This window comes from Paralichthys olivaceus, chromosome 15 (assembly GCF_024713975.1).
Source record: "Paralichthys olivaceus isolate ysfri-2021 chromosome 15, ASM2471397v2, whole genome shotgun sequence".
In the NCBI taxonomy this organism is placed as follows: domain Eukaryota; kingdom Metazoa; phylum Chordata; class Actinopteri; order Pleuronectiformes; family Paralichthyidae; genus Paralichthys; species Paralichthys olivaceus.
Genome location: NC_091107.1, coordinates 7,180,896 through 7,199,067, shown reverse-complemented (window position 1 = coordinate 7,199,067; position 18,172 = coordinate 7,180,896). Strand labels below are relative to the sequence as shown.

The 18,172-nt window shown below is 39.5% G+C and overlaps 1 protein-coding gene across 1 annotated transcript in view; it reads left to right on the top strand.

The window, feature by feature from the left end:
• Nucleotides 1-18,172, top strand: part of stk32a (serine/threonine kinase 32A) — a 48,562-nt gene that overhangs the window by 17,224 nt on the left and 13,166 nt on the right. Inside the window, exons 5-7 of the mRNA XM_020097042.2 lie at nt 10,342-10,379; nt 15,380-15,469; nt 17,416-17,519. Coding sequence (XP_019952601.1) covers nt 10,342-10,379; nt 15,380-15,469; nt 17,416-17,519 — 232 coding nt within the window. The remainder of the gene's footprint in view (nt 1-10,341; nt 10,380-15,379; nt 15,470-17,415; nt 17,520-18,172) is intronic.

The window sequence follows — 18,172 nt, the reverse complement described above, 5'->3', positions numbered from 1 at the left end:
GTTTCTGTGACAGTATTGTTGTTGTGATTGACTGTCACTTAAATTGATGAGTCCCAGCTGCTGCTGCTGCTATAGAGCGCTGGTCGACTGTTTTTTCAAAGTTTATTAATGTTGAATGTGCCTTGTGTCCAAATCACACCAAATTTGGCACTGCATTTCCTTAGGCTCTAAGGAATAGACATGCCAAGAGTGAAGCCAATAAGATGAATGGTTTTGGAGATATGCAACAGACAGACAGAGATTCTGGAATTCAGATGTTCCATGAAATGTTGCCAAAGCTTCTTAAATATTTGATTTTTGTATCTCAGTAGGAGAGAAAACGCTTCGAAACTTGAAAATAACGGTTTGCTCAGGCAAAGGAAAAATGTACACTCCTGTCAAGAGTGTAAAGAACATCTACAAACATTATCTACAAACATTACATGCACAAAATATTAAACATTTGACCTTGGCCTTCTCCATTTATAAGGAAATATCATTTCCATGGACAACATTAAATTATCAACACTCCCTAAGAACAAATTACTCCATTTAACTCAAAGTAGACTCGCTGTTATCACTGCTTTCATACCTCCAAAGGAAAGAGAGAAAGAAATAAGTTTGATATATTATTAATTTGCTCATTCACTCAGTCCATAGAGGGATATGAATATTTAAATTATGTTTTCTATTTTAGTGCTGGAGGGGACAGACTTGCCACTTGATGTGCAGGTGTCGGGGGCGTTTGTTTAGATGGAATCAACATCTTTTCAATCTGCATTCATTAGCTTCAAATAGGAAGAGGAGCTGGAAGTAAGAGCTCATCTCTATGGAAATTGAATTTCTAATTTCCTCCCCAAGATGTGGACAAACTGACTTTGGTGAGGCGAGTGACAGCTTACATCTGAGTGAGTGTGTGAATATGCACCTGCACATGTATGTATATGCGGGATATATACATTAAACTTCCACTGGTCTTTCATGATTCAGATGATGAGAGGAGTAATGATGATAATCGTTGCCTAATTTGCATGAAACATGACGGTAAAGTTTGATTATGACTATGGTGGAGTATGGTAAAGCTTTAGTAATGATTTGGGGACTTGATTTAAAACCATTAGCCAAAAGGTGTGTATCCCACATGGGCTCTGGTCTGATGCACCGGGACGTTTTACAAACAGAAGCATTTACCTCAGGAATATGAATAAATTCTTCTATTAGCTTAGAAATCACTGTGTTTGGATATAAGGTTTCATGTGGTTGGGATAAGGGTGAAGATATAATCCCACTAGACTGGGAATAGAACAACAGCAATGAAAACCACGGACGTCTCTGTGTTTATTGCTAATTATTTCCAATATGAGCTCTTGCACTGTATGCCGTATAGGCGTATGGCAAATATGAGCAATCTCAGAGGAATGAGAGAAGTTAACAACAGGAGTTCAGCTAATCTTGGCTGAGCCTGTACGGAAAAAATAAGAGAGGAGAGCATCATCATGGGATAGAAAAGGAGCCTCTGAGCATGAGAATGATGCAAGATGAGAGCTGATTTAATTCCTCCATGTTATTAAGTGGAGGTGGATGGTGCATGATTATGTCGTGGATGTTAGACAGCAAGATCATTTCAAAATTAAACAAGTTAGATTTATTGCAACTTGTGTCTCAATTCAATTGTTTTAATATATTCTCACCAAACTCAACACTGAGTCATATTATCTAAACAAACTTATTTGGAGGTAAAATTGCAAAAGCAAATTAGAATGTGAATGGTAATGTCTTATCTCTTGTTGTGTGTGCACGGCTAAAGCAACAATTAGCCAAACATTAAAGCTGACTGTAAACTTTGATGGGTAATCACCCATAAGAAACAGTTTAGGAGAGAATTTCTAAATGATTTTCTATTTGCTCTGCCAAAACAGTACAAACCTTGAGTAAATGCCTGTTCATCCATGTCAAACATTTTGCAAGTTGAGTGTATTCTTCAGCAGATCAGATAGTTTAGTGGGTAACATGTATGTTTTCTAGGATTGCAGATTGTTGTTTATAGGCCACTAGAGGTTATTTCTAGTATTTGCGTTATAAGTCACAATTTTCTTGTCTTAAATAACAAACATAAATCTCAGAAAATGTTCACCCTCATGAGCGTCATACACTGTATCTTCATCTTCAAGTCACTATGTCATTCTGTGTTTTTACCCCAAAACCCTCTGAGGAGTTTGAATTACTAACAACAGAATGAGTCTCAATTAGACGATACCTTCAGGGACTTGATGAGCCTCCAAACAAGGGGAAAGACAAATGGCGAGCGTGTGACAGGGACTGACACGTGTGTGTTTTGTGGTCTGGGGGTTGTGCGTGTATGTCTACCTCACCACAGTGTCTTTGATATCAACACCACTTATTTCTTGTTAAATCCTCTGGTGCATTTTAGTGCCTCCTGGACTCCTCGTAATGGAAAAGATTGTCAGCCAGCGCTCTTAACAAGTCAATATGCCTGTGTTGCATTTAGGGATTAAACTTCCCATTTAAGTGGTTAAGGGACTAATTGTTTGACTCATAACAAACTGACAGAGATGGATAGCGATGCTGCAGACATTATGTACTACACAGCGAAAGTGAGTCATCAATAATAAAAATATTGTTGACGAAATTGAATATAATCCAAACAAAATACAGCATTTATAAGATACCTCAAGAATATTATATATGGTTGTGTGCTCCTTTAATTTCCCTTATTTTAGAGAAGGTTTGCAGTTGTTGTTGAACAACGGAGAAAAAAAAGTATTTTTAGCTGTGTCACTTTTACTGGTTTCGTGAAACCACCATTGTGGTTTATTTTGACTCATTTGTCAAATTCAACACGTCCTTCAGCTCCAAATGTGTATTAATCCATGTCTGAAAATAGTCCCTAAAAGACAAACTCTTCCCTATTATTTGAGTAAAGTTTGCTACAATACTAAACTGAATCTATTTAAATAAAAGACAATAATCTCCTCACAAAAGTTTTTTCAGCTTCAACTGAAACAAATGGGGAACTTTGCAAAGAATTGCGAGACAGATTAACACATTGTTGCTTTTGGTGTTGCCAAGGAAATCATGCAGTGTTTTTTTCATTCAGATTCCTTTTCAAATGAGCCGAAGCGTATTGAGACTCAGCTGTTGCATGGAGTAAGCCTATTTCAGCCTAGGAGGAGGATTCTCTTTCCCAAGCTCTGATCTCTTCTCATCTCTTCTGCCTCTCTCTCATACATACACACACGCACACACAGTATAAAGTACCTTTCCATAATAATCTCCCTCAGCATCGCTCTCCCACTTTTCCCCTCCTGTGCTATTTTCTCTACCAACTGTACTTTTATTTTTTCCCATGCTCTTCTCTCCCTTCACCCTCATTTCTCAGTCTTAGGTTGTTCAGGGTCTGACTCTTTCTCCGAGGGAGTGGCACAAAGCGTATGTGTGCTTCAAATAATTTATTTGCTCCTTCATCCCCTTCTCGTCCAGGGGCCTGTAGCCCAGGCTGCCAAAAGGGAATACGGTCTTAATTCACCTTTCTGGTTAATTGAAGGTGAAAGAAGAGTCTCAGTGGGTTTTCGGTTCTTAAAAAGAAGGGAAGTTACATATTGTAGCACTGCAGATTGCATAGAGGCAGGTCATTACTCTTACTCTCTATCAGCTCCCCGAAACGGCAAGCGTTTGTCATGTGTTCAAGTGAAGTATTCTTTATTCATGGAGTGTGTTAATGTTTTATTGTCCAGCAGAAGAGGAAGAAGAAGAAAAGGAAGAACCGTGAGGGAGGGGGGAAAGGGTGGGAGAAATTATACGCTCATATTTCATAAATGCAGATTAAGGTGCCAGCTGGTGCCGATTTTCCACCACGAAACGGTGAATTGAACATTATCGCTGTCGAAAATCTCCCACGGCTAGACCCAGCTTGCGGTGGCAGATTAGACGATTGGAGGAGGTTTGTGCTCTGAACACGACAGAATGTTTACCAGCGAGCCTGCTCCGCAAAAGAATCACTAATTACCTGCTGGTGTATCTAACTCAAAATGCCTCCCTGTTGCAGAAAGGATGAGAGAGACGTGGGCAGACAGACAGACGTAGAGACAGAGAGAGGGAGATAAAGGCAGAGATAGAGAGTTAAAGAGCCTAGATGGAGAGGGTGGAGAGAGCTGACATTTTTTAATCTTTCGGATGTGGTGAAGTTTTAGTGCCGACTGGCTGCTTTCAGCTTTGCACTCTCCCACTCCCAAAACTCAGCTGCAAATTAGTCTGGGGACTTGTCAGGCCAGACTTTTCAACCATTCACATTCAGAGTGTGTCACTGAATAAGGAATGAACATCCCTCAGCTCGAGAACTACTCTCAGACACACACACAGAAAATCTTCATGCATGTGCACAAACACAGCGACAGGCACACACCTGTGCCATTGTCACAGTTGTCAGAGCCGTTTGTCTTTAGCAGAGAGAGGAGAGACGCAGCAGTTAGTTGGGTTGGAGCTGTTTGCCTCCGTGGGTGTAGTTGGGCTTTCAATTCACGTTCAAAGGCAGCGGCTGTCTGACTCGCTCCTCAGTGGCTGGTGGGCGTGGGTACTCAGAGCTGAGGACTTCTCACACTGTGACTTCTCTATGCATCTCTGTACACACAAACTGCATTGTGTTGTGCTCATGTGTATTTATGCGTGTGCTGCTTGTTGGGAGTGTGTGATCTCGCTGAGCTGTGGGCTTTCTCGAACAGGTCTTTTGTTTTTTAAAATTCTGGAATAGAGAAGAGCTACTGACGCCCTAAAAAATCCAGTAATCTGTACTCAGACACAGCTTCATCTTTGACATTTCAAGTTTAATTTAAAGGGACAATCAATAAAAGATTATAGATGGCTGACAACAAGAAACAGACAAGACTAAATAAACACATGTCCAAAATATTATCCATAAAACAAAGCATCAAAAACTATAAAGAAATCAAACTATTAATTGATTATTTGAACAGTCGACATTCATTAACCGTTTAAATGGTCTTTTTTGCATCTCTACCTGCAAATATATAACAAGTTTTTGGTCAACAAAACAAGTAGAGACTTCATACTTGCCCTGTGGGCATTTTTTTATGGGCATTATTCACTATTTTATATTGTAAAAAAATATTTTAATAAATGGCAAATTAATTAATAATAGGAATTAAAGTTGATTGCTATTGTACTATCTCAACAAACTTGTTTACAACTTCCAAATACAGAACCAATAAGCGTGATTAATAATCTGGGACTGTCATCAGAGCAGAAAAGTATCGGTGCCTTACTTTATAGACCTGCGTGTGTTCACATGTGGCCACGCCGTATGTGTGTGATCTTAGTGTGTGGCTGTATGGTTGCATGACCTCTGAGTGTGTGTGTGTGTGTGTGTGTGTGTGTGTGTGTGTGTGTCTGTGTGTGTGTGTGTGTGTGTGTGTGTGTGTGTGTGTGTGTGTGTGTGTAAGCCTCTGTTCTCAATAGGTCGGCCTGCTCCAGTGTCAGTTGCAGTATCATATGAGCAGGTAGGGTGCTCAGTTACCCCTCTGCCACTGATAGAAGGTGTAATGAGGCCATTAGATCCTGCTAATAGCTTGTAGGGCCAGTCAACCGATAGAAAAGCCGAGGGGATCAACTTGCACCAAGTTCTCCCGAACCCTCCGTCTTCACTCAGAGGAACGCCAAATTTCTTACGTCCATTCTTCCCTTTGATTCATCCCTTTAACTCAACTTGCTCTGTGTACCTATCCCTTTATTTACTCTTGACTCACTGTATCTGTTCCACTCCTTTTCTTTCTGGAGCCCATTTCTTCCCAATTTACCTAACACATTTTGTTCCCTCAGAAATAGTCACTATCCCCCTCACTCTCCCAGTTCATTCGCAAACTCTTCATCTTTTTCACTGACCTGTACATCTCCAACTATCTCTCTCTCTATTCATCCCTTTGTCATAGTCTCTCTCCCTCTCTCATTTGATATTTGTATATTTTATACACCTACTCGTTGCCACTCTGTCTCTCTCTGTCACTCTTTTTCCTGCCAAGTGATTCATGCTCAGGTGTTGATTCATATGTAAAGTACTTTGGATTATTGTCATGTAGCTTTGCTGTTTATGCCTCAGAGGGGGAAAAAAAATAAACCCAGAAAATCACAATGGGTACAATTTCATATCCTACCACAGTGCCAAAAAGAATGACTGATGATTATAAATCGCTAACCTCATAGTTTAGTGTCAGTATGCTGCAGGTTATGTCATCAGAAGCTGCAGTAACACAATTTGTCCAAATCTAGATGTTCACACAGTCACACACTCCTACTGATTCAACTCCAACATTTTATTTTTCTTCTCTCCTCTAAGTCAGATGACTGACTCGTGTGCTCTCAGACTTGCAGGCTTTTTTGTTGTGTCACCTCTAAGAGCTTGCAGATGGTCGAGGTGTCACCTAGCCGAGCTGACCCGTCTTCACACAGCTCTGGTGTGACCATGGCTGCAAGACACCCATCTGGTTCTCAGCACTAATAGATGATGCACTGCAGTTATACATAATAAACAGGGCCAACCAACAGCTGCAAAGAGCAGGTGACAATTCAAAGGTGTCTCTTTTACTATAGGAGGTTTCTAATGTTTTCTAACGACTGTAATCAAAATGATTGCTGCCTGTGGCTACAATGACGTGGTCTTAAAACAACAATGGCTGGATGACAACACTGAATTCTCATTCAATACGGAGTTAAGGGAAAAAAAGATCTTGTGAATATTAACAACGCTCTTTCCCTAGACATTGTCTTTGCAGAGTAGACTGACCTACTTTTCATTATCGCAATTTTTTTTAGAGAAAGACTTGCTGTAATTGCTGGGTAATTATTTTATGTCAGCTTCTGTGAAAGGAAAACAGAATTTAGTTCACGGATCATTAAACTGATCGCAACTGAGAAGCTGTGAGTATTGATTATGACTGTTAGAATAGGCCTCATAAGTCTAAGTGATAAATATTATTGGCAATTTTAGTGCAAAACCCTTCGAGTTGAGCCAATTGAGGATGTTTGACCCTGCTGAGGCCGAAAGCTAAAACACGTTGCTTGAACAATAATGTTTTTTTATATGCTGCAGGTACTGCTGCACTTTTGACCTCTTTGATTGTTTGATTTGATCTGTTTTAAATACATTTCATAATTTATATTTTTTCCGTATTTAAAATATTGGTGCCAAACACACATTTCAGTTTATATTTTAGGTAAAACATGTTTAACTTTCATATATTTGGCTTTTCTTCTTATAATACAGTTTATGGTTGAATTGTATAATATCAAGTTTCAATTATCTGAAGGGTTCGATAATAATATCTTAGGAATAATTAAGATGGTAAATATTTTTTTATATGCCTACATACAGTATCTCCGAATATTGGTCTCGGGCATTGGCCCCAAAATTCCATACTGGTTGGGCTCTAAAAAATAACCAGCCATTCATCTATACTTCAAAATCCAACCCAATGTGTACAGAGCTGAAACAGAGGGTTACGTTGCTCTTATATTTCCACTCACAGCAGAACAAATCAGTCATCGTCATTATCATCACCTCTACAGCTTTGCTTTTACCACACGTCACCTCCTAATGAGGCTCGCCACTTTGCTTCATCTCTTTAGTTGTCTTTCCTTCCCCTTCTTGTCCTGTGTCTTCACAATGGCGGCATGGCCTTTAAAGAGGCTTCCTTGTTCTCACTTACAGCGGCCACACATGCCCTCTGCCTCCGTGCCAGCCTTTGAGGCAAATGTCAGCTAATTAAGCATTACATGATCGACCTTTCTTACCCCCACCTGAGCCTGCGCCACTTGATCCGCCACAGCACCCACCAGCCGAGCTCAATGCAACAGGTTGTCCTCGCCTCCAGGGGTGTGTGGCATAGAAACACATGCGTGCACACATCACGCATGTCAGCGTGGCCTTTGATGTGCTAAAAACTGCTGAGGTCCAACAGGGAGGGAGACTTAATTAGAGGAGACACTCACTGTCAGCTGAACCTTCAGTGTTGCAGAGCTGCAGCCTCAGTACTGCTGTGATCCACCAAAACACATGAAGGTCTTCTTGCCAAGAAATCAAGGTTTTTACTGCAGCGGATGCATGAAGATCTCAATTGCGTCTCCAACAACAGGTAATCGGAAATTCAAGAGCTCACCATCGATCAACTTGTCAGAAACACAAAGTTGAGACCCCCCTCAGAAATATATACTACTGGGACTTCAACGTCCTTACCCTCTCAAATGTCTTCATTCAGTAACATTGATGTCAACCTCGGTGAGGAAATCCACTGATCATCTAGAATGAATGGAACCTTTGAGAAGGGTTGTGAATATTGAATATCATCTCTCCAAGTTCAAAGCACCATGTACCCCTGCACTGTTTCAATTTCAGTACAACATGTACCGTTCACAAAGCAAAATAACAATTTGTGTCTTGAGAGGATGATAATTATCAGAATCTGACAATGTCTAGCAGCGTTTGTGGTTTCAACACAAACGAGAAAGTTAAATATGATTTCAGGAAATCGTCTGCGTGGCACAGACAATGTTATGGAATGAAAGAAAGGGAGATAACAGAGTCGAGGACAGATAAAGATCAGTGACAATGAGGACACATATGAGAATTGCGTTGATTAAAATTTAAAAAATGTCCAGGAGGGGACATCAATGTTGGGCACTAAACTCTTCTTTCAAGTGATCGCTCCTCATCAGGGACCTTGGTATTGTTGTTTTGTGAGTGTCTTTTTTTAATCAGCATGTAACAATTAGGGAATCCAGTCTTTGTGTTCCTCTTGAATATGCTGTTAAAATTCATCATCCTCTTCATAACAACTGTTGACTGTGGGTACAGAATATCTAACAGACCACCCACAGTGCATTGCTTTCATGAGAGGAGCTGGTGATTTGGAAACGACAACAAAACAATGAAAAGACAGTAGCTGAATGTGAAAATAAAGAACAGAAAAATATCTATATATGTGTAAAAAATATGAATATTAAATAAATGTATGTACAACTATGAAATAATACATATAAATACAGCAAAAGAAATTGGGTTCATCAACACCTAAATTATAATAAGCTAATTATCATATAAAAGTATTCACCACAACCTATGAGTTGTGATTTTTCCTATAATATGTACTTTATTTATACATTCTTGTTGTAACTTCTCTTGTCTAAACTTCTGCAGTCTTAAAACCGGATCCAATACCTCTATTAGTGCATAGACAATGAAAAAAATTGCTTGACAAAAAAGAAGATAAGAATTGAGCAGAAGCAATGGGAGCTTCATCTTCCACCTGTCTGCTTCTCGTGTCTCTCCGCTACACTCCCACACCTTAACCTGCTCGCATATCACCTTTTATATACACTGCTGCAAACACAACGCCACGCCAAAGCTATGGTGTGAAGTTCTATTCATCCCATTTGGTAATTCAATGAAGCGAAATGATTCAACACAATAATAAGTCAACCTACTTTCTATTTACCTCTTGAAAACTTTGACACTTGATGATTTTTGAAGTTAATTAGAAAACAGTGGTTTGCTTAGAATAGAAGAACTGGGGAGGGCAGACGAGGAGCAGAGTGCCACCTACAGAAACTTAAACGTCATCGTCAGTGAGTAAGACATCGCCCACACTGTTTAATTTATTTTATTTATTGTCAGGCAGGAGCACAACAGTCATTATTACTAAAGGCTTAACAACAAACCAAAGTGTGACGATGTGATGAGGCTGTGGTGACTAATACAGTCATAGACCAGAGGCGTCATCTCACTCTGACAGAACTGGTCTCATTTGATTGGTGCTGTGTTATATAATTCCCATGACTGGTCTAAAGTCTTCATCCATGATGTCGAGAGTTATTTAGTTGTGTAATGAGAACTAAATTTTCGGGCATGAGGCATGATGTCCGTTGGGATGTTTAAGCAAGTTCCTGTACCAAAGCAATGAAGCAGGTTGTTTTTATTCATTCATTGAAAATGCTCAAAATTCAACTTTAGTTTTTTGTGAGCTGCCTCTGATGTCGAGCTTAAGTTTAGGCAACTACACCAAAGTTACGTAGCTCGAGAACAGATGTTTAGGGTTCAGAGTGAGAGTGAAAGAGGTGAAATCCTACCTATTGCAAATAAGTGTAAGTTTCATAATGTTGCCTTGAATATTAAAAAATATAACCATCTCAGCTTGTTCTCCAAACAACACTGTGAATTAATATATTAAAAATATTTGTACAGAAATGACATGCCAACCGAAACTGTTGGTGATTTCAATGAATGCACAGTGAAAACCCAAACTAATCCCACTGAACTGTTTGTGTTTTCTTTTCCAGAGACATCAAACCTGACAACATACTACTGGATGAGCATGGTAAGACAGTGACAGAGAAATTCAAAACCTAAAATTATTTTATTTTATTTTGTAATTGTATTGAAATATGTTAGTAACATTAGACTCACATGTTGACCTAACTTGACTTAGCATCCCAAATTTAAGGCTTAACGACTTCTGCCTCAGGATTTCACCAAACCTCCAGCCTCTGGGATCATTTCTGCACAGATCAAAGTAGTTGCAATGCTCAAAGGCAGGTTTCACACTCATTGCATAGATGAGTGGGCACCATAAAGATGTAAGGTACCTAATATATGAATTCATTTTATTAAAAGCAGCAGAGGGACGGGGTGCACAAACTCATTTTCATTTTCTGTTCACACTGTCAGTGTATCTCGGGTCAGAGCCTTTTGATATTTCCATTGCGTTCGCTGTTTTTTTTTCTTCTCTGAATTATGAAATGGAATAAGAAGGAGTGATGTGATAGCAGGAATGTGGAGGACAGAACAGTATCATGCCTCCTCCAGAGGAAATGCTGTTCTGAATGATTGATTAAAGCATCATAGGTCAGTTTCAGGTTCTCAGGAATAGGCAAGGGGCCGACACGCAGACACACCCACACTCACACTCCGAGTGAGAAAACAGGCCCACAGAGCTGTTTGTGTTTATGTCGGAGGGAGGGTGACCATTGTAAATCAAGGTGAAACTGTGAATTCCTTAATCAATATGTTAATCAAGAAGGTTACTTCATGTTATGATCCATCCTAGAGAAACCGATACCCTCAGATATAAACATGTTGCCTCATGTTGACAAAACCATGGTCTACAGTCTCTTCCACTCCTTTAGAAAGGACTTTCCAAAACACTGAGGTTGACCACAGATTCCTGGCTTTCAGTCTGTATTCCAGTTTATCCCAAAAGATTGTACTTGCAATGGATCTGTGGTCAGGGCTCTCTGAAGCCCAATCTCATTACTCAACAACAAACTGGGAACACTTTTATTATAGATTTAGCCATATTGAATAGGATGGTAGCTTTCAGCTTGATCTGTTTATTGGAGACCAGACTACATTAGCATGTTCTTACATGAAATGAAACATTAGCTCCCACCTGGTTCAAGTGATGGAAGTGACACATTACTATGGACTAAGAAGTTGAACTATAGGCCTTGAAGATCTAGCTATTGTAGACTGCACAAACACTGTCACCCCCCCTGGTGGTTGGAAGCAGTTTAGGTCATTAACCCTGCCTCCTTAATGTTAGATGATAGGACATTGAAAACTAAAAATGTATTCCTTTTTTCTAGACATTTTTGGCAGTTCTCATACACACGTATCTCCAAGTGATCAAGCAAGTTATAAAAAACGAGGCCATGCATCATGACTGATAGCTGAAGCTGACTTGTGATTGGTCGAGAGTGTGTATCGAAGGCCCAAGACTATATATGTACATCTGGTTCCAAATGATGTCACCAGGAAGTGGAGATGTGTTGTCAAACTTTATATACAGTCTATAGAGTGTTGTCATCACAAAATAGCCTGATACCAAATGTGTCCTTATATTTCTGGATAAATACTTCACACACATACACAGGCAGACGCCGCCCACGGAAGTCCTGAGATTTTAGAGGGCACCAAGCAACTGCTCAAGAGATCTGAGGGGGTATGTGGGATGGCAGCCCTGCTGTCACCACAAAATAAGACAAGAAGGAGGGAAGTGATGAGCAGACATTTCAGTAAAAGAGAGATTGACAAAGGAGGAAAAATCAGGTAAGATAAAGGGAGATAAAGAGAACAGAACAAACAGATTGAGGGAGGAGGAGGAGAGAGGCAGCTTGTTCATCCTCAGCCTGATTACAAGATTTTGTGTCAGCACACGTTTACCTGTGGTTTCTCTCTCTCTCTCTCTCTCTCTCTCTCTCTGTATATGTGCAACCTCGATAAGCCCTTCTCTCCTCCTCATGCCTTCTAGCTACACATCTCCTACGAAGTTTAAAACAACATGAGGTATCAGAGGGGGGCTAGCAGGCTGTTTGCTACAGCACACAACATCAATTTTGCAACCTGAAATTGCCCTATGTTCCTCTGGGAGCTGTTTCTTATGAGGAAAAACAATTTACTCATGCACGTGCGATGTCTCTTTTTTTAATGGCATAGCCGTAGAATGCTGAGAGATGCACCAGGAGGGCCGTTGTTTAGGTTGGCCTGAGCATGAACATAACATTACCTATGAAAGCAGACAGTTTATTAAAGAGATACTCTTCCAAACAAACATTATTGAGACTCTCAACCTCTGCAAGTTAATGTATTAATGACATTAAGTTGTATGGCCTGCTTTGTTATACGTATCATCATGTAGTGGTGTCTCGATGTCTGTTTGTCTTTCAGTCTGTGTCAATAAGCAATCTTGAAAGCAAATAGGAGTTATGGTCACCTATTGAAGAAAACTAAAATGATTTAGGCTACAATTCCAATTCTAGTTGGGAGACTATAAAATAAACACAGATTACAATTATTTGGAAATTCTATAGGCATTAACTGTAACATACCACTGGCACAAAGTGTTTCAGACAGAGGCTTGTGGGAATTATCGGCCTCTCTTACCTGGCAGTGTTTCGGGGCGTGCCAGACTGAGTGCTAAGTCTGCATTATTGAAATGTGGGGCATCATGATGTCACATGTGGAGGTTTTTGTACTGTATTGAATTGAAAAAGGGTCAAAAGGGATTTTTAAATGATTGCATTATGTTTATGAATTTACGTTTTACAAATCCAAACTTTTTGGAATTGGTTGTATAACTGCCAGCGAGAGGCTTGATGTGTGAACAGTTGCAAAAATCAGACAAGTTTAATTTCATTAATGTATTTGACTACTGAAAATGATTGGGAATAGTTGCAAACAGTTTTATGGTGATTGGTTCATCATTTCGTTTGGGGAGCTCAAGTGCCTCTTGTTGTTTTAATATCTAAATCGAACTCTACTCTACTGTAGTCTTTAGGTACATGATCTGTCTCCAGTATTTGAGAACCCTTAAGTAAAACAAATATACATGATCATCCTGTATAATACCCATACTGCTTGAAAGTTTAATGAAATACATGAGTTATGTAGTGTATCCACCAGGAATACACATTGGGATCATTTGTAAACGTGTGTGTTATCTAGTTGTCGTCAGTGATGAGTGTTGTGAGCCAGTGGTTTGCACAGAGATATTAAAAATAGAAAAGACATGCAGCAGTGTGATATAACCTAAGGATCAAACATCAACAGTTGCGGAGGTAATCCCAGTAAAACACGTTAGATAACTAAGCCACCAGGAAACCTGCTGCACCTTTGTTCCAGGACAGTTTGACTGCACAAGGGTTAACCTCACTCACAAACTGTCGATTTAAGAGCAAAACATTTTATTGTAATTCAACTGAATAGTACCGTTCTAAACTACTGTTTACCAATTCAAATCATTTTTAAATGTATTCTTCTTCATTTAGTGCAAACACATTAGCAGAGTGTAGTGACCATCTGATACCAAGTGTAATAGCAGTTTAATATCCAGAGGATAAACTGCAACAAAGAACTGTAATAAGGCTTTAAAAGCAATTAATTTAAAAGCATTGCAACTGCAGGTAATTCAGTTGGATTCAGTACAAATAAATAAATGAAACAAAAAAAAAAGTAATTTTCAAGCTTGTTTCAAGGATGTCCAGTTTTGTACTCCATGCTACATAGTTAATCCTAGAAAAATATACTAATGAAAAGCATCAAAGGATGCATGCACTGTGTATTCCTCTATCAGGTAATGCTAACTTATATGTATTGTAAATTGCCATAATTAAGTCATCATAATGTATATAAGCTTCTATAGGCCTTACTTTTTCATAACATCACTTATCACATGATGTGTAATGATGGGGATTAACTTTCTAATCTACACAAGCTTTTAATTGTCTTTTTAGTTAAGGCGATATCTTGGAGAAAAAAAAATTGTTTTTGACCCTAAACCTTTAACTAATCAGTTTCCAAAGTTAATCATCTGGAGATTTCCTCAAAAGTTATATTCCTACCAAGTTTGATTGACACTTCTAAGGATGTAGACCAAGCAATAGATCACAGCTGCCACCATTGGGACAGTTTTAAACTGGTCCCTGGTTAACTTTTACATTTTTGGCCCAGCAGCCCAACATTATGGTAATGGATGTGTTTCTTCCCACTGGCTACTGAGGAAAACAGTGTGAGAGCAGAGAGTAATGAGAGGGACATCTTTGGTCAGGCGCTTATCTTTAAGGCCCAGTGTCTTAATACAGATAAACTCCCTTCAACTGGCCAGCTCACGCCTAATTTAAATTCACATGCAGTTATCTGAGTGTGTGATAAAATACATATATATATACATTGTATGTACAGTATGGCTATGAAGCTGTTGTGTATGTGGTCTTACTGTACATGTTTGTGGGGTTACTGGGAATAATCATTCATGCCAACAATCACTGCGGCAAAAATTCCTCTACTCTGTTTTACTCTCTCACTCAGTACGACACACACACACACACACACACACACACACACAGCTCATTATCGTGTGCTCAGTGTGCATGGCAATGACTCTGGGCCATCTTGCAGCATGGTGAGACACAGGTCAATGGTTTGACTTTGAAAACCACTGAGTTTGCTCCACCACCTCTGTCACAATACACCAACATCCAACTTTCATTCTATCAATGAAGCCTCGGCTCACTTACGATTGATACTTTTCAATAATCTCAGAGTAAGTGCATTAGGATCACTGGAGTACATGGAAAAAAAGGGGATTACAGAAGGTTAAAACTCCTTTGATTCAAATTTTTGCATATCTAATGCTCACATAGGCAGCATACAGAGTATGGGAGCTGGGGTTACATTTAATTCCAGAGGAAAAAAGGGAAAAACACAGTTTGTACTGACGCCATAAAACTGAGCTTACAGCTCGAGGCCACCTCAGGGTTTTAAAAAATGTGGATGAAAAACTCTGTCACTCTGAGGTAATGCAATCTTTTATTTCTATAGGCCACGTCCATCTCACAGACTTCAACATTGCAGCGATTGTCAAAGAGGACTTAAAAGCAACGTCCATTGCTGGGACCAAGCCATACATGGGTAAGTAATACATGTTTGACCTATTCAAAGCGAGACTTGTAAAAACAATATGAAACTAGAATGGCACGCAGTAAAATGCAAACCTCTGCCGACGCCAACAGTCCTCTTACAATAAATCAAGCTGCACCAAATTGTAAATACTAATAAAATAATAAAAATTCTCCAGACCAAGAAAATGAGTTAAAATGTCAAAAAAATGCCCATTCTCGCAAAGTGAAGGGTGAAAAAAATAATTCCATCTGTCTGGATCTGTGCTAAAAATGTAATCTGTTGTTTTTTGGCCCCTCTCATCCTTTCACCAGGTTTCTTGATAATCCGTTTTTTGAGTAATCCCTCTACATACTTTCACATTACATGTCCATAACTACGGACTTTAAAAGTGGGATGACTGCTGGATGAAAAGAACAACCAAGGAGAAGTCATTCTTTATTTTGAGATCTGTGACCAGTATTATGTTCAGAGTCAGTAATGTCTTATCTGAGGCCCAAGAAAAGACACATCTAGAAATATCAACTTTTTAACAAAGTATATTTACTATAAACTAGAGCCATACTGGTTTTATTCTAATGCGTTAGCCCAAAACCTGACAGTAGGTTTTATCTCTTCCAGCACAGCTGCCCTTGTCCCCCTTGTGACTCATACATACAGTAGTTATCAGATCAATGTGGATTCAGGTCATATCAGACAGAAGCTAACAGGATTTGAGAGAGACATGAATAATGCGGCCATGTGGTTTTTTTTTCTCTGTGTATGACTGTGTATGCACTCAAACTGGTTCGTGTGTCCTGCCCTTGCAACCGAGAAACCTCTCTCAGAGGGTTCAGTAGATTAACTGCACTTTTTCCCCTCCCGTGCAAGAAGGCAAAGCAAACCTACCATGAAGGAGAGGAGAATGAGTGTGTTTGTATGTTGTGGCTGAGTGATTGAAATTCATCTTGACCCTTTGGAACAAGATTAGCAGCCGTTCCCATGGAATAGATTATTCACTCCAAGAGGAGGGAGGAAAAAAACGACACAACTAACCAAATAAAGGGTTTTGATAGCTTAACCTTCCTGTTTTTATATATTATTATTATTATTATTATTATATATTACAAAGACTTTGTAATGCTACACAATCTCAGTGCACTCACAAAAATAGATACCTTATCTTAATTGCGAGTGATCTCATAATTACAAGGTACGGTTTCAATTTTATCTTCCTTTGTGAATGCAGGGCACATTAGTTTGGCTCCAAATGTTATCAGAGTAATTGATTATGGGATTTATTATTTTCTCTGCAGAACCACAATAAAACCTCAGGTGTCAAGTGTTGGTTATGAGCTCAGCCTCCTCTGTAAAGTCTACTGTCGGTTTCTCCAAGCTCAGAACCAAAACTGAAATAAGCTGCAACATTCAAGACTGAATATAATGATGGACAGTGCTACTCCACTTCTGTATTTAGGGCAAAAGTCTGCACAGTAGCAATCAGGGGAAAGCGCCCTGGTACCAAGATCCCATTGATACACTCCCTCAACCAATCAAAAGTCAGTTTGTCATTCATGTACTTTCACCCTGTTATTAGAGCATCAAATAACTTGAAGAATTAGAAATACATCAGTGTAATAACAACGCAAAAAAACGAATTATTCAACATGTACTTTGGCTTTTTAATTTGGTACATGTCCCTCCTCCTTAACATGGAGGAGATGGGGCTTATTCTGCCGCTGTGATCACAATGCTTTGGCGTCACTTTTGGGGAGCCGTCTTTTTGTCCATCTTTATAAACATCCTATTCAATTATGAAAAAATTCAAGCAGAGCTTTAATTTAACCATCTAGTTTTTAAATAAATTACAATCCAGTGCCAAATACTATGCTTCTCTGCAACAGTCATGCTATGAAAACCTAAAATTATTCCTCACCATACTTCCATTTAATTTTGTTTTAATTATTTCTGTCCATCAGCTCCTGAGCTCTTTCAGACCTTTGAGGGTTCCCACCCTGGCTACTCCTTCTCTGTCGACTGGTGGTCGCTGGGCATCACAGCCTATGAACTACTAAGAGGACAGGTACACACACACACACACGCACACGCACACACACAGAGAGGGTGATTATAGTCTTGTGTCTTCTCTTCTCACTCCAGCGTGGCCTGGCGCACTCTTACTGAAGTTAATAATACATATGACACTTACAAGAGTGTGCTGGAGAGGTCCTGTCAGTAGGAAAGCAGATATACAGCCTCCACAGAACAACAGGCGGGTGGAGCTGTAATTGAATTATACATTTCGCCTGGCCGTACTGAGGGAAAATATTGAAATGTTTAGTCGTGGTGTGAGACGAATCGCTGCAGGAGAGGGGAAAAAAAATGATTCCGAGATATTTCGAGAGCCATATAATTGGAATTGATCTTCTAAATATTATTTAATGGATTCTTCGCTGGTCCCATCTGCAGGAGTTTAATGTGGATGCCATGGAAATAAAAACAGGACATTATGTTTTTACCTCCTCAATCTATCAGGACGAGCCTCAGAGTTTACAGCGACCTGATCACTGTGGATTCAAGTAAGGCTGCAGCTGAAGGATGTCCTCTCGTGTTTCAGGATGATGATTACACAAACTACAGTAACCTCTGGCTATGTTGACAAGGACGCACAACACCTGAAACTGATCTGGAGCTGTGACAAAGTGATGTTGAAATCATTTCCTGGCACTTGGAACT